Source organism: Balaenoptera acutorostrata, chromosome 20, assembly GCF_949987535.1.
Source record: "Balaenoptera acutorostrata chromosome 20, mBalAcu1.1, whole genome shotgun sequence".
NCBI lineage: Eukaryota > Metazoa > Chordata > Mammalia > Artiodactyla > Balaenopteridae > Balaenoptera > Balaenoptera acutorostrata.
Genome location: NC_080083.1, coordinates 13,906,064 through 13,929,568, shown reverse-complemented (window position 1 = coordinate 13,929,568; position 23,505 = coordinate 13,906,064). Strand labels below are relative to the sequence as shown.

General features: G+C 54.4%; 3 protein-coding genes across 6 annotated transcripts in view; all 3 read right to left on the bottom strand.

Moving 5' to 3' along the window:
• Positions 1 to 315: 315 nt before the first annotated feature.
• On the bottom strand, positions 316 to 10,726 carry SCARF1 (scavenger receptor class F member 1). 3 transcript variants are annotated; one of them, XM_057536543.1, is made up of 11 exons: positions 10,253 to 10,726; positions 9,918 to 9,979; positions 9,569 to 9,670; positions 8,216 to 8,741; positions 6,704 to 6,922; positions 6,165 to 6,293; positions 5,266 to 5,369; positions 4,650 to 4,770; positions 3,244 to 3,368; positions 3,006 to 3,152; positions 316 to 2,335 (listed from the first exon to the last, which is right to left on the bottom strand). In XM_057536543.1, the coding sequence occupies exons 1-11, from the start codon at positions 10,468 to 10,470 to the stop codon at positions 1,476 to 1,478; spliced, it is 2,613 nt and encodes an 870-aa protein (XP_057392526.1). In that variant the 5' UTR covers positions 10,471 to 10,726; the 3' UTR covers positions 316 to 1,475. The 3 variants fall into 3 exon arrangements, with proteins under 3 accessions (XP_057392526.1, XP_057392527.1, XP_057392528.1); XM_057536545.1 differs by having other exon boundaries at positions 2,222 to 2,335; positions 3,006 to 3,115; XM_057536544.1 differs by lacking the exons at positions 9,918 to 9,979; positions 10,253 to 10,726 and having other exon boundaries at positions 9,185 to 9,648.
• A 56-nt stretch (positions 10,727 to 10,782) lies between these two features.
• Positions 10,783 to 14,363, bottom strand: RILP (Rab interacting lysosomal protein). Of its 2 annotated transcripts, XM_007183803.2 has the most exons (8): positions 13,896 to 14,363; positions 13,730 to 13,823; positions 13,538 to 13,644; positions 13,204 to 13,449; positions 12,806 to 12,951; positions 12,317 to 12,439; positions 11,548 to 11,637; positions 10,783 to 11,285 (listed from the first exon to the last, which is right to left on the bottom strand). In XM_007183803.2, the coding sequence occupies exons 1-8, from the start codon at positions 14,121 to 14,123 to the stop codon at positions 11,141 to 11,143; spliced, it is 1,179 nt and encodes a 392-aa protein (XP_007183865.2). In that variant the 5' UTR covers positions 14,124 to 14,363; the 3' UTR covers positions 10,783 to 11,140. The 2 variants fall into 2 exon arrangements, with proteins under 2 accessions (XP_007183865.2, XP_007183867.2); XM_007183805.2 differs by lacking the exons at positions 13,538 to 13,644; positions 13,730 to 13,823.
• A 511-nt stretch (positions 14,364 to 14,874) lies between these two features.
• The window catches only part of PRPF8 (pre-mRNA processing factor 8), a 35,436-nt gene continuing 26,805 nt past the window's right edge, over positions 14,875 to 23,505 (bottom strand). Inside the window, exons 28-43 of the mRNA XM_007183799.2 lie at positions 23,237 to 23,406; positions 22,931 to 23,060; positions 22,670 to 22,816; positions 22,311 to 22,471; positions 21,814 to 22,005; positions 20,557 to 20,794; positions 20,291 to 20,419; positions 19,283 to 19,396; positions 19,025 to 19,198; positions 18,546 to 18,739; positions 17,574 to 17,813; positions 17,334 to 17,475; positions 15,959 to 16,099; positions 15,685 to 15,824; positions 15,377 to 15,579; positions 14,875 to 15,205 (exon numbers count right to left, since the gene is read on the bottom strand). Of these exons, the coding sequence (XP_007183861.1) occupies positions 15,051 to 15,205; positions 15,377 to 15,579; positions 15,685 to 15,824; positions 15,959 to 16,099; positions 17,334 to 17,475; positions 17,574 to 17,813; positions 18,546 to 18,739; positions 19,025 to 19,198; positions 19,283 to 19,396; positions 20,291 to 20,419; positions 20,557 to 20,794; positions 21,814 to 22,005; positions 22,311 to 22,471; positions 22,670 to 22,816; positions 22,931 to 23,060; positions 23,237 to 23,406 (2,670 nt within the window). The 3' untranslated portion in view covers positions 14,875 to 15,050. The remainder of the gene's footprint in view (positions 15,206 to 15,376; positions 15,580 to 15,684; positions 15,825 to 15,958; positions 16,100 to 17,333; positions 17,476 to 17,573; positions 17,814 to 18,545; positions 18,740 to 19,024; positions 19,199 to 19,282; positions 19,397 to 20,290; positions 20,420 to 20,556; positions 20,795 to 21,813; positions 22,006 to 22,310; positions 22,472 to 22,669; positions 22,817 to 22,930; positions 23,061 to 23,236; positions 23,407 to 23,505) is intronic.

Below are 23,505 nucleotides of genomic sequence, written 5' to 3'. Positions count from 1 at the left end.
TAATGAGATATCTCTTTTAACCTATCAGATTGGGTGTGGGGAAATAGATGCCAACATAATTTATGAGAACACAAAGCCATTCAACTTTTTTTGGAGGGCCAATTGGAGCAAATACTCAAATGTTTAATTTTCTTACCCCATAACCCAGCAATTCCACCTCCAGGAAGCTCTGCTACAGAAAACCTAGCACTGATGCAAAAGGAAATGTAGACCAATGTTGTCCACTGCATCACTTATTGTATCAAAACGATTAGAAACAACCCACATCCCCATAGGCAGGGGATGGTTTAAATAACCTGTATTATTTCCACATGATGGAATCCCATGCAGCCATTTTTTATAAAAAGAGGTAGCTTTATATTTACTGACATCAAAAGATAGCCAGGTTATACTGTTAAGTAAAAAGGCAAATTGCAGAACAGTATGTTCTTTTGTTTTCACGCGCACAGAAAAACATTTGAAAGGAATCATCTAAACTGTTCATGAGATTCTCTGCACACTGGGACAGAGGGACTTGCTCTTTATTTCCTGACTGGCTAATACAAGTATGTAAGGGGAGTACTCAGAACTAGACCAACAGGCATTCCGTGAAAATTAAGTCTGGCCCCTCCCTCATCCCCCAGAATCCTCTGGGGAGAAGAGAAATCTCATTTTTACTCTAGACATGTCTATAATGTTAGTACTTTTTATTTTTAATGAAGAATATTGCCTATTATAATTTTAAATATTCAACCTAGTGAGAAAAGTAAAAAGAACGTTTACTGTAGAAAATTTGCAAATTATTCAAAAATTTAAGAAGAAAATAAATATCTGCCACAATCTCATCTCCCAGAGAAAAATGCCATTTGATGCCTTTCCCTCAAATCTTTTTTATGCACATACATCTTTTTTTAAAAAGTCTGTAAAACAGTCACAAAATAAACACAAAATGGAAGAACTCTAAACATATATTCTGAGGCCAAAAGGAATGAAATTTGTAAAAAGAAAACTTACTTTTTACACGTAGCAGGATAGTGTGAACATGCTCCCATATTAAATATTCTTACACAACCTGATTTATTATGGTTGTTTAGGAACCTTTCATAAGGAATAGCTCTTTAATTAATCTTTTAGCATCAAACATTTAGGTTGTTTCCCATTTCAGAAAAATGTTTTGCAAATGAAGGAAAGAATAGCCTTTGGGGGCAAACAGAGTACAGGACAACAGAGGAAAAGTCCCTGCAGCCATCTCTTTCCCCTTCCTGACCCCATCCTGTGGGGTCTCTGCCCAGGCCTTCCAGACTGACTCCCAGAGCACGGCCAGGGCCAGAGCCAACTGGCCTCCAGCTCTGACACGTCCCGGTGGAAGCGCAGGGGCTCCAGTGTGTCTTTCCTGGCCCTGGGATCTTTTCCCAGCACAAAACACAATCTAATTTGGGGCAGTTCGGATGCCTAAGCACCATCCACAGTCTTCCCACTCACGAAATTCAAGGTCCTCAGGGCTCTGGTGGCCCAGAGATGAGTACGACATTCTCATACTGGGGCTCCTCCTGCCCTTCCTCGTCAGCCAGCTTCTGGGGATCCTGTTCTAGGGGACCACCCTCAGGGACCAGCTCCTGGCCCCTCCCTGAGCTCTTGATGCCATCCCCTAGCCCACTGGCCACTTCCTCTGGCCCAGTCCCTGCAGACTCCAAGGCCCCAGTCAGCTCCTCACTTGGGGCTGAGCTGGAGCTCTGATTGGCAGAGCCACAGGCCAGCCCGGGGCTGCCCTGGTTCCGACTCAGGGCCCGGCGTGGAGGCTTGGGGATGGCACTCTTGACCTTGGGCTCTGCCTGGCCTTTCTGGAAGCTACCAAAACGGCGGAGGACAGACCGGACGGGGCCCTCAGATCCCCGGGGTGTCCCTGCCAGCATGTAGATTGTGGTCACAGAGCCTGCACTCTCCTGGACACTGCCCTCGATGGCTTCCACACGTTCAGCCACTGTCCGGCCACTAAGTGGGAGCCGGCGGCGGCCAATGGCTGAATCCCTGGGGCTGGCGGCACCAGGAGGGGCCCCGTTCATTTCTGCTTGCTCTGGGCCTGTGGACTCCTCGGCCTCCTGGCTTTCAGGACCTGGCTGGCCCCCCCGGGAGAGCCTCTTGGGCTTACGGAGAGGGCTGGAGAGCTCCCCCGAGCCTCGGCAACTCTGTGGTGCAAACTTGGTGCCTTCAGCAAAGGAGACCGACGGCCGCTTGGCCCGAGCTAGGCTGGAAGTGCGCGGGATGGCAAACGGCGTGGAGGCGTCCTCAGGGGGAGGGAAGGGACCTCCGGCCAGGCTGGCCTCTTGTGACTCTGCTTGGGCAACAGGGACCGTCCCTGGCAAAGGAGACAGAAGAGCTTGGCCAAAGCTGGGCTGGCTACCCCAATCCATCCTGCTTACCCAGCTCAGCATCTTCTGGGGGGCCCCCCAGATGGGGCAAGGGAGAGGGTGAGGATGCAGAGAGGCAGGGGCAGGGCCTATTCAGCAGATGCTACTGCTTCTACCCTCTTTCCTCACCACCCCCTCCTACTTTGCACTAATGTCACACTCTAACCATGCTAAAGCTCCTTCAGTGCCACATGGCCATGCCCCTCTTACCTCTGGGCCTTTGGGTATACTGTTCGCTCTTCCTGAAACATCATTCCCAACTCTCCCTAACTTTCCCTTGGCTAATTGCTACTGATTCTGCCAGGCTCAGCTCCAATACCACTAACACCGAGACATCTTCCCTGACTCCAGTCATCCCTCACGTGGCTGGATTCTGAGCCCCGACTTGCATGTCCCCCATGAGAGCATGTGTCACTCTGTCCCACATGTGTCTGATTACTGCCCACCAGACTACAGGCTTGGGGAGGACAGGAATCTATGTTGTTCTTTACTGCATCCCACTGCCAGGAACTGTGAAGGGCATGGAACGGGCGCTTGATACACGTTTGCTGAAGGAATAAAGGAGAGGCTGTGATGAGCAGGGCTGCTCAGGGGCTGAGTGGGCTGTTTGGGGGCTACCTTCTTGGGGCGGCACGCAGTAGGCAGGACCCTCGTCCTCTTCTCCAGACTCGGGATCAGTAGAGAAGGAGTCGTCCGAGGCCCAGCCCGCCGAGGGCGGCTCGATGAAGCTATGGTTGAAGGGGATCTCCGGATCATGGTGCGAGACTGAGGCGGGAGGGGGAGGCTCTAGGTCAGGCGCAGAGCCCCAGGGGAAGCCCTGTCCCCTTGCCGCCCCTGACCCCCAGCACCCACTTACCTGTCACCCAGGGAAGCTTGTGGCTGCTGAGGGAACCGCAGGGCAGTGCAGAGCCCAGGCTGGAGGTCAGTGCCCCCCAGACCTGCAGCTTCATCCTGGACATAGCGGTTCCATCTCTCGCTGGCCTGAGGGCACAGGAGCGTCGTCAGTGAGGGAGACCCCGGTTGGGGTGGGGCGGGGGCAGCAGAAAAGGGCCAGGACCATTCTGGTCCCAGGATTCGTGTGACAGAGTGACTGTGTCTACTTCAGTGACTCTCTATGACTACAGAGTAAAGTCCAAACTACTGACCCTGAGATCTGGGCCTGTCGTGGAGGGCAGCGTGGTTCCAGAGTCACGAGGTAGCTACTGTGGCTCAGACTCTGCCTCTCTGGGCCTCAGCTTCCTCATCCGTAAAATGGGGACAACTGCTATCTATCAGAACTTTTTTCAGGACCCAGCACAGCACCAGCTACCTGGTGGGGCTGCCCCAAAATGCAGCAGTGTGTTATTGTCATCCCAGCTGAGCCCAGCTCACCTACCTTTCTGGAAGTGGCACCACCTCCAGGAAGTCCACTCTTGTCCCCGCCCCGAAGCTGGAAGTGACAGCTTCACTCATTACCATTCCTCAGACAGTCTGTGCACATGTCCTGGTCTTCCTGTGAGGGGCTTCTCCCCACCTCCAGGCTCTATGCCCCGGGGTTGCGGGGAGGCTACTGGGTCTGCTGGTCTGAGGATGCCCCACAGCACAGAGGGGGACGTGATCAAGGGGTAGTGCGTGAACTAATAAGAGCACACAGGACAAAACAAAGAGTCCAGAGAACCGGCCACGGGCTCTGCGCGTGCCAGTGACTAGCTGGGTCACCTTGGGCCTGTGTCCTCCTGGGAATTGAGAACGCTAATCCTCCTGCCCCCACGTGCCCTGCTCCAAACCTCCATGCTGCTGTGAGCCTCCAAGGAGCTGAGAAGTACGAACAGACTTTGTAAAGGAACAAAGCTCTGTGCAAGGAATATTCCTCGCTTCCCCACAGCAGCCCGCAAGCCCAAATCCCTCCTCGCCTCTCCTTTTCTCGAAAAGCCACATTCTCTGCTAAACCACTGCTCAGGCTTTTATGGCACTCTCCCTTCTGAGGCCTGGTCTCTTCCCCTCCCTGCCCAGAGCTGTCCCATTGCTTCTGCCTTCTGCCATCCTGGTGCCCGGGGCCCCCTGCTCACGCGTGACTCAGAACCTCCCCCACTGAAGGCTTCTGAGGAGGGCAGATGGCTGACCTGGTGTCTCCAGGCCACAGCCACTGCCAGCTCTCGTTACCTCTGACCTACGTGTGTGACAAGGCCAGCCCATCCCCACCCCTGAAAGGAAACCAGATGCCACCTTGCTTCCACCCATGTCCTGAGCTGTGGAATTGGGAAGGAAGGGGCCAGGGTTCACCTGTCCTTGGGGTCCAACCGGGCAGCCCAGCAGCAGCAGGCACAGCAGGCGATGGCCAGGAGGAGAAGCAGCAGAGGCACAAGAATGCCCGCAATGAGGGCGGCATCCTGACTATGAGATCCTAGGGAGAGCCAGGGACGGGCAACTATTCAGGGCCATCTTGTCTCCCGTACATCACGTCTCATCTCTAGCTCTGAATTGCCTACTCTGGGGAGATTCTGGGAACCTTCCACCTGTGGGTCCCTCCTGCTCTTCTAAGAGATGTAGACTCTGCTCAGCCTGGAGGCCCCCTCCTCCAGGCAGCCTCCCCACTGGCCTGTCCTCTCCCGATGGTCCACGGCCTGTTCCGCAAACTCTTGCCCTCAGTTCTCGGGCCTGATGAGACATCCGAGTGTCCAGCCCTGTCCGCTCATTTCCTGGGTGCTAGCCTGGTTTCCCAGGGGACAGAGGCTCTGTCACATCTTCGGGGGCCCCAAAGCACCCATACAGATTTCAAGTAAAGAGAACATCTCTGAAGAGGGCCCAGCCTCTCTGGCAAGAGATGAGGCCCCAGAGCCCATGTAAAGGGCCACTCTTTCCCTGGTTACTTCTCCCTGTATCCTTCTTTCCACCTTACCCAGCTGGCAGGCCCCAGAGACAGGGTGGCAGTTTCCCTCTGGACATTCGCAGGGAACAGAGCAGTTGTTTCCATGGAAGCCAGATGGGCACGAAGTGTTGCAGCTTTGGGGTGACAGGAGAGACAGGCTGAAGGCTGGGTGAGAAGGCATGGAGGTGGGCAGGGGACAGGGGAGGGTAGATTTCCGGGCACTGCTTCCCACCCCCTGCCACACAGACTTCCCTGGATGATGCCCACGCAGAGTCCTCTGACCTCTCAGCCACATTCTCAGCACGCCTGGCAGTGTTTGGAAGAATCCCTTAGCCCCTAAGCCCATCTTCCAGAGAGACCACCCACAAACTGCCCCCTGGCTCCCAGGCCCCCCAGGGTGTAAGCCACAGTCAGGGCCCACCTCTCATGATCCTCATCCCTTGCCCACCTGGCACTAATGTGAAATAAGCAAGATGCCAATGGAATCCAGAGACACTTCCTCAGGGTTTGGAGGTCTGAGCCATCCCCAGCCCTGCCCCTAACTCTCTGGGCCTCAGTCCTCTCCTCTATAAAATGAGGTCTCTTCCAGTTGATACTACATTCTATCCTACAGGTGGGAAAAACCTGACATTGGAGATAGTGACACTGATTATGTTTTTACCACCTGAAGACCTTAGGAAAACAACAGTGGGGTTTGGCGCCCTCCTCCTAAGTAGCTTCTAGTACAGGAGCAGGCCTTTTAGATTAAGCATCACTCTGACCCTCCTTTGGAAGAAGCAGACCCCACAACAAGAGGAATAACTTCTTAGTTATGAGGATGCGGGGTGGGAATCTGGGAGATGGAGAAGCCCAGGAAGGGAAGTTTGGGAAGCAGATTGCACAGAGGCCTGACCTAGGCCCCTGCCTCCTTCCAGGGCCCCAGTCCTCACCTGGGCCCCCAGTAGCCGGCGTCGCAGACACACTCCCCAGTCACAGCATCACAGGCCCCCTGGACGCAGGTGGGGCAGGTAGAGCCACAACCCTCCCCAAAGGTGCCAATCGGGCAGGGGTCTTCACACCTGAGGTGAGGCAAGACTCAGAATGGGGAGCAGGGCAGGGCTGAACCCCACAGAGGGGCCTCACCCATCTGCCCACACTTGTAGATTCAGAGACCCAGTTGTCTACTTTTCAGCAGTGAAGCTCAGGTGCAAACAGGGCCTTGAATTTGAGGCCAGACCCAGTAGGTGACAGATTACAGATCCCTGGACGAGGAGAGGGCGGGAAACCTGAGGGGTGGGGGAGCTGGAGGAAAACTGCCCAGGGCCCCATTAGCACCCATCTCTCCCACCTCAGTCTTCCCCAGGAGGCGGGCCCCCAGGGCTGTGTGAATGTATGCCTTGCGGGAGGGGCAGCTCTCCCTGAGGGAGCCACTGGGGTGAGGATCTAGAAGGAAGGTATACCCTCACCCTGAGCAGGCTGGTCTCCTCACCTGGGCCCCAGCCAGCCAGGGTCACAATGTCGACAGTGCCCGGTGTCTGGCTGGCAGGCCTCCCCAAGCCGGCAGTGGGGGCACTGCTGCCTGCAGCTCTCGCCAAAGGTGCCAGGAGGGCAGGGCTCGTGGCACTGAGTCCCATTCCAGCCCGGCTCGCAGGACTTGCAGCTGCCTGTGTCTGCAGAGCATGGCTCATGCTGCTTGCAGTGGCCACAGCTGGGAAGAGAAAGGGTACACGCAGCACTAGGAGGTGGATGGATGAGGCACCCACCCAGGCCTCCAGGGGCCGGAGGGCCTCCCGGTGCCAGCTGGGTCACTCAGGCGGGTTTGAGCCTCAGTTGCCCCATGTTGTACAACAAAGAGGCCGGGCAGACTATCTCTGTGGGCTCTAGTAGGTTTCCAGCCCTTTCCTAACCCCTGGTACTGAGCCCCATCCTCCCTTGGGTCCCAGGGTCACCAGGAGCTCCCAGCCCAGCCAGGGAAGCCAAGTTACGACCTCAACCTCTGCTTCCCTTCTGCCCAGTGTTCCCCTCCTCCCCTTTTCCCCTTCCTCCATTCCACCCATGCCATCTCGGAGGTCTGGCATGAGCAGTCCTCAGTAGTGTATCCTCTATGCAATTTTATGCATTATGAAAACGCATAAAGTGTCTGTTTTCACCACTAGAATTTTATCTTACATTTTTTCCAGTTTTATTGAGTTATAATTGACATACAGCACTGTATAAGTTTCAGGTGTGCAGCATAATGACCTCCTCACATAAATACTGTGACACGATCACCACGAAAAGTTTACTTAACACCCATTATCTCATACGGATACCAAGAAATGAAAAAAAAAGTTTTTTTCCTTGTGATGAGAACTCTTAGGATCTACTCTTTTAGCAACTTTTCCAATAAGGTTTATCTTATCTTAATATCTCATTGATCCTTACTTGAAGTTTTTCCCTCCAGAGACTTAATTATCTGGGATCACATGCTTGGATCAGACTCATTAGTAGGGTGAGGAAGGGAGTTCATAAAATCAATTTAGCAGATCCCGACCAGTATTAAAAAAGAGAGAGAGAGAGAGAATAGAAAACATTTCGGTGTACATACGTGTGTTGTCTGGTTAAGTTTTTACTTCAGTTAATATATATCGCATCATATATTATATATGATAGGAGGTAAAACATCTCTTACTGTGGGTGGAACTAGTCAAAGTTTGAAAGCCATTGAGTTTCAGAGGGACCTTGCAATCCTTTTGCCACAATGTTGATTCTTTATCTGTTTCTACGGCTTGCTAGTAGTAGTATTTTGTTTAACAGTAAGCGGATGAAAGTGGTGGGCGAGGCTGGACTTTAGGGCGTCGAGCGTCTCTTTTCCCCCTTTCACCTCATCCTTGTCTGTTTCTGCGCAACATTCTCCCTGCGCCCCCGGCTCATCCCCTTTCCCTCCCGTTCGTTCTCTCCCCTTCCTTCTCACGCCCTCCTCCCTCCCTTCTCTCCCGCATCTCCCGTTGCCCCGGCTCACCTGTCGCGGCACTGCAGCCCGTAGCGGCCTGCGGGGCAGGGCAGCTCGCAGCGCGCGCCGCGGAAGCCGGGCGGGCATGTGCACAGGCCGGAGGCGGCGCTGCAGCGACCGCGCACGCACTCGCAAGGCTGCCGGCACTCGGAGCCCCACCAGCCCGGCCGGCAGGCGCAGCGGCCCGACTCCTGCGCGCACGGCGAGCCGTGGCAGGCGCAGCGGAAGCTGCAGCGGCGGCCCCACCAGCCCGGCTCGCACAGGCAGGAGCCGGTGGCCTGATCGCAGCGCGCCGCCGCCGGGTTGCACTGGCACGGGCGGCGGCACGTGGGCGACCACCAGCCGGGCTCGCAGCGGCACGCGCCGGTCTCGGGGTTGCAACGCCCGTGGGGGCCGCAGGCGCACGGGAACTCGCAGCGGTCGCCCCAGCGGTCGGATTGGCAGTGGCACACGCCCGTGGCCGGCTCGCACTGGCCGTGCGGGTGGCAGGCGCAGTTCTCCCGGCAGTCGGGGCCCCAGTACTGGCCCGGGCAGCCTGCGGGGTGGGGGGAAGGGAAAGGGGTCAACGGGCTCAGGGTCAGGCACCACGGATCCTCGCCCTGCGCCCCCTTCCACGAGGAAGGCGGGCGGCCGGGCTCGCCCTCCAAGAGCCGGGTACAGCCTGTCCTCTTGGGGCACAGCTTACTTCCTGCCCCAGACTCTGAACTACACAAATCCTTACCACTGGCCCAGCCTCCCACTTCCACATTCCAGAACACACTTAAAGATCACGAGTGGCAAAGGGCCTTGCCCAGAGTCACACAGAAGTGGGTGTGCCTTCATTCATGCCCCTCCTCCCTCTCATTGGGTTCCCCCACTGTGTCTTCCCCCGCCTGGATGCTGCCCGCCCGGGTCGAAGAAGAAGCCACATTCCGCCCAGTGTCTCCTCTCAACCCTGACTCCTAGCCAGGCTGCCCTCTGGCTAAACTGCCCACCAACCCCTCTCCCATGCGCCACTTCCTGCCAGAGAGGGAGGACATTCCAGTCGCCCTGCACACGTGCACACGGTGTATGCGGGGGAGACCGAGAATGCATCCATTCTGCAGTTAACGGCGATCCACAGCATCTTTCCGGAAGTTGAAAGGGAAGATGAATGGCCCAGAACTGAACCTGTGGGAGGGCTCTGTGGATGGGATAAAAACCAGATGACTCAGGACATCCCCTTAGAGTGCGTCACTTCCTGTCTCGACCTCAGTTTCCTCAGCGAAGCTTGGAGGGGATTCTGGCCCTGCTGTTCTAAGATTACATTCCTACATGCTTTGCCTCCCCTCTCCCCAAGTCCTGCCCGGCAACCTCATCCTTCAGGAGAGACTCAGGACTCACGGGAGTTGCACCGGGCCCCGAAGAATCCAGGTTTGCATCGACAGAGGCCTGGTTTCACACATACCTCGTCTTCCCGGCAGACGTCCAGCCCCTCGCAGATGGCTGAAAAACACCCCACCCAGGTTGGAAGGCCTGGGGTGCGGCCAGGGGACACTCTGCCCCTCTCACTGACTCCCAGTGGCCTGCCCCCCTCAAGAGCTGCTTCCCCAGGGCTGGGGGGCTGGGTCACAGCACGGACCCCAGCTCTAGGGCTCAGGAGGGCAAACAGACCCCAGGAGGCTAGGAAGGAAGGGTCACTGGGCTCTGTCCTCCCTTCTCCTCCGGTGGGGGGTGCATCCTGGCTACTCACGGGTGGTGCATTCTCGATCTTTCTGCCTCCAGCCTGGGCAGCACTGGAGCTCAGCAGAGGGGCTGTGGGGCAGAGAGGGGTCAGCCGGGGGGCAGCCTGGCTCTGCAGGTGGATCACTGTCCCTCTGAGACATGGGGTGCTGCCTCAGCCCCATCGGGCAGGCCTGGCCAAGAGTCACAGCCCCCGTGTCCCCGACCCCTTCCTGCTCTGTCCCTGGCCATCCCACCATCTGCCCCCACTACCCACCACCCTCCAGGCTGTCCCCGCGCCCCTCTCGCTTTAGCCCCTCTTTCCTCGTGTCCTCCTCCCCCCCATCAGACCCCCAGAAGACCCACCTGCTGGCCATGCAGACGTGCCGCCCATTGGGGTCCAGCTCAGACCCCTGGGTCCCCCGAGTCCAGAGCAGCAGTAGAGGAAAGAGGAGCCCCAGCCCCATGGCGGCCAGTGCAGTGGGAGGGCTTGGGTTATTCTGGCCCCCACAGCTCCCAACCCCCTCCCTGCTTCCTCCCAAGGCTTTTCCTGAGGAAACCAGGCCGGAGGGGCGGGCTGCCATGAGGCACCTCCCTGAGAGGGTGGGCAGGCGCAGAGAGGACCAGACACCAGAGTACTGAAAGGAAAAGGAAGGCCAATGGCGAGGGCTGAGCGGGGGCTTCAGGGGCTGGTCTCAGTCTGGAGGGGGCAGGAAGATGAGGCTGTAAGTTCCGGGTACTGGGATAGGCGAGGGGGTGAGCCATGGATATCCACTAGGTCACGCTCCCCACTGGAGGTCCGCGCTGGGAGAAGCCTCCCCAGCCAGTGACAACCAAGGGGAACTTCCTGGCAGAGCTGGGCAGGGGCAGACCACTGACAGACAGACATGGAGCAGTTTCTGGGTATCACGGGCAGTTGCTTTATTACATTAGCTTAGGCCATCCGTACAAACACCTGGGAGGGAGGTAGTCAACTCTCCATTTCATGGATGGGGAAACTGAAACTCTCAGAAGCAGCACTTTTATCTGGCCCTGGAGGCTTGGCACAGAGATACAGGAAGGAAGGTAGGTTGAGCTCCCCGTCATACCCCGGCTCAGGCCAGGGTTAGAAAAGAGCCTGGGGAGGGCAGGGAAGGAGGGAGCCCTGTCCTCATTTGAGGTCACACATCCACCCCCAGACAGACTCCGAAGTCAGGCCTCTGGGGCAGCTGGGACCCCAGATGAAGATATTCATCGAGAGCAGAGCAGGGCCGGTCAGGAGTTGGGGGCTGTCAGGCTGCCCACAGGCTCCAAGTGCGGTGGCTGTGGAGCCTCCTCTCCTCCCCGTACCTCGCTGGTAGCCGCAATGCCGGCCTCCGCTTCAGGGGCCTCGGTTTCACCCCGATACCACAGGCCCAAGCTGCGGGGAGAGCCAAGAGGTGCTCTGAGCCTGGATGCCAGGGAGGTCAAGGATAGGGGCCGAAGGCAGGGGTTGCTGTAAAAAGGGGCCTCAAGAGGACGAAAGGGCAGCATGAGGCAGGGGGAGGTCAAGGGGCCACCAGAGGAGCGGGAGGGGACGGGCATGCTCAGAGCTCAGGGCAGCTGGGTGAGCAGCAGTGGAGCGGGAAAGGTGGGGTCCCTCCACTCCCACCACATTTGTCCTTCCTCTTCCCCCAACATACAAACTCTGTATTCTGGACTCAGGGGGTGGGGGCTGAAGGTGGTCTCCCTTATCCCTGGAGAGCAGGAGCCATGAGCCATCCTCATCGTCACTGAGGCAGAGGAGAGAGGAGTTGTGAGGGTCATTTGTCAAGGCCCTGAGGGACAGCAGGACTCCAGCTATGTTCAGCCTTCTGTGCAGCCCCCAGGAGCAGGCAGGGGAGGACAAAGTGACTTCAGGGCCCCCAAAGCTGGAGAGAAGGAAAAGCAGGGGAGACGGAGGACAACTAGAGGATTTTTTTTCTTTTTGGCCGTGCCCCACGGCATGCGGGATCTTAGTTCCCCGACCAGGGATCGAACCTGTGCCCCCTGCAGTGGAAGCACGGAGTCTTAACCATTGGACCGCCAGGGAAGTGCCCTCTTGAGGCTTTTATTTTCTAGCCTGACACACAGCAGGCCCCTGACAAGACTGCAGATACAGCCTTACCCATCTGAGAACAAACAGATGCAGCCAAGACAAGAAACCGAAAACTGACTGTGGAGAAGCAGAATTAGCAGGTTTCTTCAGCAGGATGTACGGGGAGCATGGCAGGTGGGAGCAGTGCGATCCAGAGAGAAGGGTGGTGCGCTCAGGACGGCAGGCTCAGGGGGTGACCAGGCCAGGTTAGGTTCTAGAAGTGACTAAGCTAGGTGACAGGCTCAAGGTGTGACTAGATTGGGGTGACAGGTACAGTCTGAGGCAACAGGCTCAGAAGGTGACCAGGCTCAGTGGGAATGGAGGCAGGGACTTACCTGCTCTCTGCTTCCTCTGGGGTCCCTAACATCTTGGCCTTGATCTTCTTTCGTTGCTTCCTGATAGCCACCTTCATGGCTTCGAGCAGAAGCCCAGGGACCCGGTGGTCTGTGAGCAGCTCCCTACAGAGGAGAGGGAGGGGCAGAGAAAAAGCAGTGGGGATGCCAAGAGTAGGTCTCGTCCCAAGTACCTGTGCATGTTGTTCCCCCTTTTGGAAACACTCTGCCTTGCTAACCCCCCGACCTTAGTTTAGATGTCACCCCTCCTAGGAATACTTCCTTGATGGCTGCTGTGACCCTTTGCAATGGCCCACCCCATGTGGAAGAAGTTCCAGGAGGGCAGGGGCTTTGTGATTCTCGTCCTCCAGTGCCCGGCACACGACAGCGTGGCTATATCGATGACCCAAAGAATGAGGAGGGTGAACCGAGGCCTGGGAACAGGTGCAAGTGGTGCCCCCGAGCCTCCCGACCCCTGTCCTGCGCCCTCACCGCTGGAAGTAGGCCAACTCCTCCTTCAGCAGGAACACGTTGGCTTTGAGCTCATTCCTCTCCTGAAGGATCTGTTCAACCTCCTCTCGACTGAAGCCGCACTGCCCTACCTTGGGGGGGCGTCCTGGCGGCGGCAGCGCATCCACCTGCGGAAGGACAGGCTTGGTCAGGGGGGCGCCTCGGCTGTAGAGGGACGCTAGAGGGTGACTGGCAGGGACACTTGGGAGGCCAGGGCGCTACAATAGATGCCAGACCGGTGCTCTGGCTGAGACTGGGGGCGGAAGCCGGCTGGGGGCGCACACTCGTGCCACCTTCCAACTTCCCGGTGGCCCTAACTACGCAGCACAGCAAACCTTTCCCGAGTGCCGGACCGGTCCCTGACCTCATCCGGCACTCACCCGGTCCTCATGGGTCCCCGGGGCTCCTGTGCCCGCGGCTGCCGTCTCGGGCTCCTGCCTCTGCTCGCACCCGGGCGCCGCGGCCTGGCCCTGCGCCTGCTCTGCCGCGGGCTCCAAGGTCGCTTCGCGGCGCCGCTCTGATTCGCTCTCGCGGTCCCGCGCGGCGCGCAACTGGGTTTGTACTGCGGCCAGCTTGTGCCGCAACTCCGCATTCACCAGCAGGAGGCGCTGCAGCTGCTCCTGCAACTGTGGGCGGAGCAAAGGGGGCTGGTGGGCGGGGCGCCGGAGGGCCGGGAGAGCCCCGCCCCCGCACGTCGCCCCGCCCTGCCCTCACCGCCTCCGTCTCCTGGCTGCGCTGCCGCAGGTCGCGGTTGTGCGCCCGGAGTTCATCCCGCTGGCGGTCGGTCACCTCCTTGAGCTGACGCAGCAGAGCGCGCTCCTCTGAGGAAGGGGCGTTCTCAGCGGCGGCCCGCGGGGAGAGGCCCTGAGCCTCCCGGCCCCCGGGCCCCGGCAGGCCCGCACTCACCCTGTGGCCCAGAGCGCAACTCTTTGCAGAGGCGCTCGTTCTCCTCCCGCAGCCGCCGCAGCTCGAGTTCGGCCTGCTGCGCGGATACCTGCAGCTGGAGAGGCCGCGCCGTCAGGGCCGGGGCCCGCCAGCCCGCGGGCGGCTAAGGGAGGGCGCTATGACTCACCGAGTCCGGGGCGGGCCCCACGGCCGCCTTTTCCAGGAGCTCCAGCGCCTGCACCACCAGCGGCACGAGCCCGGCTGCCGCCTCCGGCCCGAAGCGGCGCGCCAGCTCCTTCAGCTCAGTGCCCAAGGCCCCCGCTAGGTAGTACACGAGCTCCGCAGCCGTCCCCGACCCCGCGGCCACCCGAGGCCCCCAGCAGTGCGCCCCAGGCCCCACCCTCCTGGGCTCCATGTCCCCCGAAGGCGACTAGGGCTGCGACACCCTCCTCCCCACAACTGGGGAAGGAAAAGGCCAACCAGTCCTGGCCCAGGAAGCAGTTTAGGACGGTAGAGGGCGGGGTAGAAGCGACAAGGAAGGAGGGATTAAGGGAAAAAGGCTGGGGAAGTAGAGTCTCAGTGCCCTGCTCCCTGTCCTGTTCAAGCCCCCAAGGTCACAGGAAGCAGGACAGCCAACTTCCAGCCAGGTGTCCAGGAGCTGAGGCTCAGGGCTGTAAGTGGTCACTTTCGTCAAGCCCTCCCCCCAGTGCCCACACCAGGCTCCACCCCTGTGTCTGGAGTCATGGGGCCTGACTTGGCTGCCAACTCTCCAGGCGAGAGGTGAGAGGTAGGAGAGCTGTCACTGGCCTCAACCAGAGGCAGCCAACTGTCCAGCCATGTGCCTGTTTCCAAGACAGACTGAGAGTGACACAAAGCTTAAAGGGCTAGGCTGGGCACCACAGCTGCAGACTGCTCCAAGAGATGCTGAAAAGCGGTGAGTGTTTCCAAGTATTTTGGAGGGAAATTGGCAAATGTCATCATGGCAGCAGGAGTGTGAAGGCCCAAGTCCCCTTCAGTTCTCTGAGTTTAGAGTATATTTACCCCCATAGCTCTTGAATATCAGGGGGGCCTCAAGGATCAGTCCAGCAGCTTGCTGTGAACAAGTCTGGCCTCTGCCATCCTTACAACCAGAATTTGAGCTGAGGGAAAAAAAAAACCTCAAAAACTCCTATTTATACAAAATTTATTATACTTTGTTCAGAATTACAAGTCACCACGAGGTCAACAACATAAGCACAAAACAAGAGGAAAAAGGGGCCAAGCTGCTGAATGTCACCAGCTTGTCTGTGAGGGTAAAAGGCTCTGGCCTCTGGGGAGTCTGAAGCAGGAGGTGAGGAGACAACTAGGCATAGAGGTCCTCTCGGTCCGCAGAGTAGACCTCGCCCTCCTGCAGGAGAGCAAAGTTGAGGAAGTGGGAAGGTCTGTGCACCTCGTGGTAGAACTCTTTGGGGTTTGCCAGCTGCAGCTCATACTTCATGTTGGGATCATGCCGAACACCTTGGAGTAGAAGGAAAGGGCCAGTGTTGACAAGGTCCACCTGCCTCACCCTGCTGGGTCCTGGGCCATCTCCAAACCAGAGTCCGGCCCCAAGTGCTAAAGGGTGATGGCCGAACCCCAACCCCACCTTCCTGTGTGCCCCGCCACCACCCCACACCCTGCCTCACATACCCATAAAGTTGTAGTTCCATGAGGACTGGGCAGGGACCATAAAGAAGCCAAGGAAGCGGTCTGACAGTAGCATCTGGACCCTCTCGTAGTGCGAGGGTAGGTAGCCCTTGGGGTTGTTGCCCTTGTCTGTGTTCTGGCGGCCCCATTCATAGCCACTGGGGGTCAGCTTGTAGGCTGTCAGGGTGCAGGAGCCTGGTGTGAAGCTGCAAGAGGAGTGAGGACAGAGTCAGCGCTCAGGCCACCATTCCTGGGCCCTGGCCTACAATGCCTGCCCCATCATACTTCCTCCCAAGGCGGCCCAACCCCACCTGCAGGTGATGATAATGGTCTTCTCGCCATCCCAAGATGGGTTGTCAGCCATGATCTTGGCATGGGTGGTGACATCCTGGGGTGACAGCTGGGGGGATTCATTGGGCTGAGTGTGGATCCAACCTAAGGGTTCCATCTCCTGTGGGTAGAGCAGTGAAAAGCTATTTACAGCCCCATCTGCAGACAGGAATCCCACCCGTGAGAGTAACACCCCTGCCTTCCCTCCACCACCTTGAGAGCAGAAAGCCCCGGTTCTCCCACACCCCCGCTAACCTTGAGGTACTCATGCTGAGGCAGCTGGCCAGGCAGGTGCACAGTCTGGTGAGTGCCCCACTGTGGTACCATCACGATGCAGCGGATCTCCTTCACCTGGGGGTTATCTGGTGGGCTCACCCCATAGAGGTACCCTGCAATCTGGAGACAAGGGGGTCAAGAACCAAAGAGATTCTTAGTACCAGCCTAGATTTGGGGCTGTCAGCCCTGTGTTTAATTCCCTTCTCCAAGAACAAGGACAGAGTTTCTCAAAATGTGGTCAGAATCTCCTGCATCAAAAACGCCTGGGGGTGCTTATTCAAAATGCTAAACGCGGACCTCATCTCAGACTTATCGCATCAGAATCTCTTGGGTGGGGTCCAGGAATCGGCACTGCTCACACATTCCCCAGTTGATTAGTTAAGTATTTAAGTACAGTGTCCATAAACAAATGAGCACACAAGCACAGAGCTCATGCATTTCCACAAACTGAACACATCTATAAAATCAGCACTCGGCAGTACTTTAAATTTTACATTGTCATGAACAAAGTAAGAAAACTTGTGTTCCTATAAACTCACCCAACACAGGATACTAACAATCTTCAAATTCACCAAACTGAGGCCACAGATCGGTATTTTATAAAATATGATTCTCCCTGATTACTAGTAAAGCTGACCATCTTTTCATATATTTTCCACCTTTAGTTCCTTTTCTGAACTACCTTCATACTCCTTTGCCCATTCTTCTACAGTTATCTTTTATAAAAATCAACTTCTGAGAATTCCCTATTCTAGATCCAAACCCACTATATCTTAGAGTTACGCAAATATTTCCTTCCTGTTTTTAGTTTGTCTTTTGTGGTACCCTTTGTCACGCACAAGTTACTAATTTTGATGATGGCTTTGTGTTTAAGAAGGTTATCCTAACTTTAAGATGATAAACATTTTCTTCTAATACTCTACTACAGTTTAGTATTTTACGTTCAGATTTGTACTCCACCTGGATTTGACTTCTGTAAGTGCTATGAGGCAGGAATCAAGCCTCCTTTTGCTGACTGTTTCAGTATCGTAAGGCACGCTTAATCCCACAGATGAAGTGGGATCCTCAAGTGATACAACAAATTTATTATATACACATGAATCTGTTTCTGACTATATATCCTCTTCCAATAACTTCTAGGCCAATAATACATCATTTCTCAATTGCCACAGCTTTATAATGTTCTGGTATCTGGTGGGGGCCGAAACCCTCCTCCCTGTTTTGGCTATCCTTGTATATTTACTCATCTATCAATTTCAAAACCAGCACCTCCAGTTCCAGGAAATCTCAGGTGAGTTTTAGGCACATAAAATGCCTGGCACACACTGTGGCCTAGTTGAACAAACATACTCACTTGGGCCCGAAGGTCAGATATGCAGATAAACTTCTTAAGCACATTCTTGGGAAGAATATAGGTATAACCAGTCTCCTTGATGTCATCAGATGAAACATAGATGTGATTGGTCCTTAGGTGCAGGTTGGCGGCAGAAATGGCCCTAAGAACAGGTAGGGAATGTTGGCATTTCTCAACTCAAGCACCTCAGGTAGCATCAGTAGGCCTTTCCATCCCTACCCCTCTTGCCCCTTATACTACCTGACCCTCCATTCAGTCTTAGATGAGAAAGTCTGGGTCTCATAGTTGCTGGTGGTAGAGGTGATGATTTCGTCACCATGCTTGTTGACAGTACGAGTCTGGGTTGCAGTCAGCTGTGACTGTTCCTTGGTCTGCTTCTCAATCTCAGCTATCTGCTGCCGCTGCTGTGATGGTGCCGAGATCTCCATACCCAGGATGATATCTCGAATTTCTGATTGTGTCAGTGATGCCACATTCACGCTGTGGGGACAGTGTGGGTCACACCACAAGGATCCCTTCCCCTTGGTCACTTACGCCCCAATGGCAAGGTGTAACTTGGTGGGACAGGAGAGCCCATACTCTGACCCCAGATAATCTTCAAGTGACACTTGAAGTGTGAAGTGGAAATACACTAATACGGATAAGATTTGTCACATCCCAGGCTGGCCCTGTGCCTGTACACCTTTCAGCCATGCTCAAACCTGCTCAGCATTCATACCTCCCACTTTTCCTCAACAAAAAGTGCCCTGGAACCGGAAAAACTCTCAAAAACGGAAATCCTAGAACAAGTTCTCAATCACAGTTGGTGTGTCCGCACCCTTACTCGGTGAACATTTTTGGTTGCCACAATGACAGGGAAGGAGAGAGAAGGAAGGTGTGTGTGTGTGTGTGTTATTAGCTGTGGTACCTGGGGGTCTGGGATGTTAGGACTTCCTGCAATGTATGGACAGTAAGGAAATGCCCCGTTCAAAATGGCAACAGTGCCTCTGCTGAGGAATAGCGCCCAAGTGTCAGCCCGAGCCCTGAGACGTGGACACTTCCTACACCATCTGAAGACACTGCCTACCTACCTCTCCTCTATAGGCATCTCCAGGACAATTTCTTGAGAAACTTCTGAGAGCTTAAAATGTTGCAAAAAACCCAGAAGGCATATACTGAGCCACCCATTTTACCCTTTTTGGATCTCTCATCTGTATCCCCACCACTGCTCACTTGTTTTTCTTGCCATAGTCAGCCAAGATAAGGTCCTTGAGCTGCACCTCCACCTTGATCCACTCCTCGTCAGTCAGAGTGGGCCAGATGTGGTGTGGTTCTGTGATCGTAGTCTTGTCTGGCTTCAGGATCACCTTCGCCCGGTCGTTGTTCACATGCAGGGCACGCAGAATCAGGATGAGGCGGGAGAAAGCCTGGGGAGAGATGTGGCAGCATGGGAGGAGGTCAGCTACTTGATGTTCTTCCCCTCTCCTCCATCCTATCCTTTCAGGAGACCCAAGAACCCATCTCAAACCCTACGGTGCTCCCCTCACCATGAGTCAACCTGATATGCAGAGTCACTGGCCCATGCACAGGCTGAAGATGTGAAAATGGCCCCATAAGAAGCCTGTGGGAAAAGCTAAGGCACAGGACCTTCTTGTGACCCCAAACCCACTCCTCTTAGAGTGACCCTCCCTCCTCGTGAGGTGGCTTCATACCGTGTAAGATGAGATAGTCTTGAGCCAGTCATCATAGAGGTTAAAGAGAACCATCTGCGGCTCAGTGGCTTTAAGGATGAGATCCCCAAACTTTTCCACCTTGAGACAAGCCTGGAAGGGGAGCTGGAGCTCTGATCCTTTGATCACAATATTGGGGAAGTCCAGCAAGTGCACCTGAGACAAGATCAAGTCCAAGTTTAGAAACAGAACCAGCAGGCCTCAGCCCTCGTTCCTTCTACCTCATTCACCACCTCTCACCTCCAATGGATCGAGCATGCCTTTCCTGGTGACAATGATCTGCTTGGGCTGCTCCTCCACTGGCAGAGATCGGATCAGGGCAGCCACCTCCTCAGCGGTCTTCCACTTAGCCAACTAAAAAGCAAGAGAGAAGAACATGGAAACTGAGTCCCCACCCTCCCAGGTCAACTAGAACAAAAAATCCTAGTCTTAAAACGATTAGACTATGTTTCTATCGCACACTGCTATTGAATGTTAGGTACTTCAGAGGTACAGAAAAAACGTCCAATGGCCTTGCCCCAAAGGGTGTTTCAACCTAGCTGGCCAGACAAAGCTCACACAATGCCACAAGCTAGTATTTGATTATATACACGCTATGTCAGGGACAAAAGAAATTAAGGCTAAAGGTCATAAAAAGCTGCACAAAGAAAGAAGTCTTAAGGGATGAGTAAGACAGTGATTAACAGAAGAGAAGAGTTCATTCTAGAAGCAAAGACCTATAAAGCAAAGCCACAGAGGTGGAGATGCTCATCAGGGTTTGGGATACCAGGATCCTGGACTGACTGCCAGAGGAAACGTGCTACAGAGGAAGAGGAACTGTGGCTGGACAGGTTACAGGCCAACCAGATATTAAGTATCTAGGAAACCAAAAAGTTAATTCAGCAAAAAGAAAGGGGCTACCAAAGGCTTTGAGGAGGAGAAGAGATTTGGTGAAAATGACATTTTAAGAGTGCTTGTTCCCTTTAGAAAGATGATTTTTCATAGCCCTCTTCAAGATAGGTTAGAGACGGGAGATTCAGGAAGCAGAGACGCCAGCTCGTAGGTAATGAAAGACCTCAAATATTCTTGGACCTCTTATAGAAGAACACTTCCCAAGTTAAGTAATTCAGGAAAAAAGTTTAAATGAGATGTCCTCAATCTTACAAAGAGAGAAACCCGAGATTCTCTCTGTCACATACACACCCCCCACATACCAAAGAGTAAGAAGCAGCAAGGTTCTACAGCCTCTCCACCCTTTAACATGCTCACCTGCCCCAAACGCTTCTGTCCAGCCCACACAGATGTGTGAATTATCTTGAGAAACAGCTGCCCTGTGCGTGGGTTGAAGATGAAGATGGCCCCATTGATGGGCTTGGTGGTCAGGTTCCCTTCAAAGGTCTAAGGAATGATGACATCAGTTAGCACAGTCTAGACACAACCAGCCCGCCTTCCTCCCAATATGCACACACCTGCCCGGCTGCCCTCCCACAGGCATATACAGAGCCCCACACCCACACGCTGCATCTAACTCTCACCTTATGGATAGTCACTCTGTAGACATTCGTGTCATCCACAAACCAGATAATCTGGTTGGAAAAGAGCTCACCATAGTTCTGAGAGGACAGATAGGGCTCAGTGGGCTCAGATGAATAAAGCTGCAGCCCTTTACGGATCCGTTCACGTAACACATACAAGGCAGGGTTTGCCTTCATGATCTTGGCCATGGCCTGCTGTATGAGGGGCTTGCTGCCAGGGAACCAGTTTCCATAGGCACTGTGAGGGTGGAAGAGGCAAGAAAGGTTAAGACCAGGCTGGCAGGCCCAGGAACAAGGCAAACTGCGACTCTACAGAGGAAGAAAAGGCTGTTGGCCAGGTTGAGAATGAGTGCCTGCTCACGTACGTAGAGGCAGGGAAGAAAGAGTCAGTGACCCCAGTGGAGGAAACGGCCAACCTCACCTCACCTGGGCAAACTAAAAAAACATGTGTATATTAAAGTATGGGGCAGCGGGGAGGGATAAATTAGGAGGCTGAGATTAACGTATACATACTACTATATATAAAGTAGATAATCAACAAGGACCTACTGTATATATAGCACAGGGAACTCTACTCAATACTCTGTAATAACCTATATGGGAAAAGTATCCTAAAACCAATATATATATGTATACATATAACTAAATCACTTTGCTGTACACCTGAAACTAACACAACATTGTAAATCAACTATACTCCAATGTAAAATAAAAATTAAGGGACTTCCTGGTGGTCCAGTGGTAAAGAATCCACCTTACAATGCAGGGGATGCGGGTTCGATCCCTGGTCCAGGAACTAAGATCCCACATGCTACGGGGCGTCTAAGCCCGTGCGCCACAACTACTGAGCTCTCAACTCATTCCTTAGACCTTCGAAGGGAACTTGACCACCAAGCCTCTCAATGGGGCCATCTTCATCATCGAACCTCAACTAGAGAGCCTGCGTGCTGCAAACTACAGAGCCCACACGCCACAACTACAGAGCCCACGAACTCTAGAACCTGCGCGCTACAACTAGAGAAAACCCGCACATCACAACTAGAGAGAAACCCGCGTGCTACAACGAAGAGCCCGTGTGCCGCAACAAAAGATCCTGCACGCCTCAACAAAGATCCTGCGTGCTGTGACTAAGACCCGACGCGCCCAAAAATAAATAAATCTTTAAAAAAATAAATAAAAATTAAAATAAATAAATAAATACAATAAAGTGTGGGGCTGATGAAAAATATCAATACATGCTTCTGAGCCTCAACTTACCTATGCAGGTTATAGGCCAGGTCGATGGCAATGAGCACACCTGTGGGTGAAGGGTAGATACTCATGTTGTCTGTGGTGTAGTCCAAGAACTTGGCCCGGGCATAGCGCTCAATGTCATGGGAATCATAGTCCCCCCAGCGCAACTGGATGTCAATCCAATACTTCTGAGTGGTGGTGCTGTCCATCACATCCCTGAGGGTGGAAAGGGGTCAGGAGTCTAGGCTTCCAGGAAGACACTGGCACAACCAATATCCCCAGAACCACAAGAACTCTCAATCACTATGTCTAAATCTCAAAACCAACCCCTCTGCCTGTTCCAGATCAGCAAGACCCACCAGAGAATTAGGAGACCTGGCTGAGGGTGTTGACAGAATCAGGGGGTAGAACTTGTTTCAAATTAGAAAGAAAGGCAGCCAGGGACAATTTCTAAAGCAGTGCTGCTAGAATAGTAAAACTAAGCTTCTTAGATGCCTAGGGCTGGGTCGTAAGGCACTTACTTAGAGTCTGCCAGCAATGAAGGCCGGGAGACATTCCACTTATAGGAGGCAAAGAGCAGGATATCTGCACAGGAAGAGTTCATCTTATAGGACTTTCGGGGGTGGATTGTCTCCTTTTGTACTGTCTCAATTTCCAGTGCATCCAGTTCCTGATCAAACACCTGGAGGCAAAGATGGAAAGGTTATGACTGGTTATGGAAGCCCACTTAGAATGAGGGCTTATAGAACTTAACATAATGTGGCACCTGGGACCACAACAGAAGTCTCATCCTTGGAGCTCTGAGGGTGGATTTCCCATACCCAAAAGAGACAGCTGACTTGACTTTTTGTGGCATCCTCTCCCCTCAATTCTAGCCCACCTGACACAAGTCCATAACGATGCTCTCGTGGATCTTCTGCCACAAGTGAGCTCGGAAGATCTGGATGAGAGAGATCTTCAGTGTGGGGATCTTGCCGTGCATGAAGATACCTGTCAGGTCCAGCTGCACCTGAAAGCCTACGTATACCTGACAGGAAAAAGAGAGTGACACTAGAGACCGAGAGGTTCTCAGGACATAATTAAGGAAATAGAAACCCTTGCTTTTAGCTTCCCATCTCCCATGTCTATCAATCACACTCACGTTGGCTCGGTTGATGGTCGGGGACCACCAGAGGGTGAATCTACGATTGGGAATCTGGTTCAATCCTGATCGCTGAGCATTGGTTAGTTTCTTCCACTTCATAGACTCCTCAAAACCACTGGCCTTCTCCCTGGGAAGCAGAAGAGACCAGGTAAAGTGACGTCCTGCCATCCCCCAGAGCACTGCTGACCACTTGGGGTGGCTGTGTGGGCAACACCGCAGTAGAACACAAAAGCACATGAGGGATGAGCTCAGAGGGCTGTGACGTGTGAGAGGTCACTGTTAAGGGGAGAACAGAATCCTCACCAGAAAAGCCCCTCCCAGGTAGGGAAGTAAGTGCCCTTGAAGAGAGTGTGTTCCAGAATGCCTTCCACACCACCCAGGGCCTGGATCATGTCTGTACGGTAGTTGTTCAGGTTCCAGAGCTTTCCATCATGCCGCTGGTGTGTCCACCAAAAAGGGTTCTGCTTCAAAACCTAGATGGCAAGGCAGGTACAGTGAAGCTTCTGGGTGCCCACTGCTCCAGGTTCCCAGCATGGCCACAGACTCTCCTAATTCAGGGGAAATCTCTCCAC

Coding starts and splice junctions, on each gene's coding strand:
- SCARF1 (XM_057536543.1), bottom strand. CDS start 10,470: ATGGCAGCCCGCCCCTCCGGCCTGGTTTCCTCAGGAAAAGCCTTGGGA. Junction 9,671..9,917: donor AGATCGAGAATGCACCACCC/GTGAGTAGCCAG, acceptor GGTGTTTTTCAG/CCATCTGCGAGGGGCTGGAC. Junction 3,369..4,649: donor CGGTTGGACCCCAAGGACAG/GTGAACCCTGGC, acceptor CTGTGCCCTCAG/GCCAGCGAGAGATGGAACCG.
- RILP (XM_007183803.2), bottom strand. CDS start 14,123: ATGGAGCCCAGGAGGGTGGGGCCTGGGGCGCACTGCTGGGGGCCTCGG. Junction 13,824..13,895: donor TGGGGCCCGCCCCGGACTCG/GTGAGTCATAGC, acceptor CGGCCTCTCCAG/CTGCAGGTATCCGCGCAGCA. Junction 12,440..12,805: donor GAGTTGGCCTACTTCCAGCG/GTGAGGGCGCAG, acceptor TCTCCTCTGTAG/GGAGCTGCTCACAGACCACC.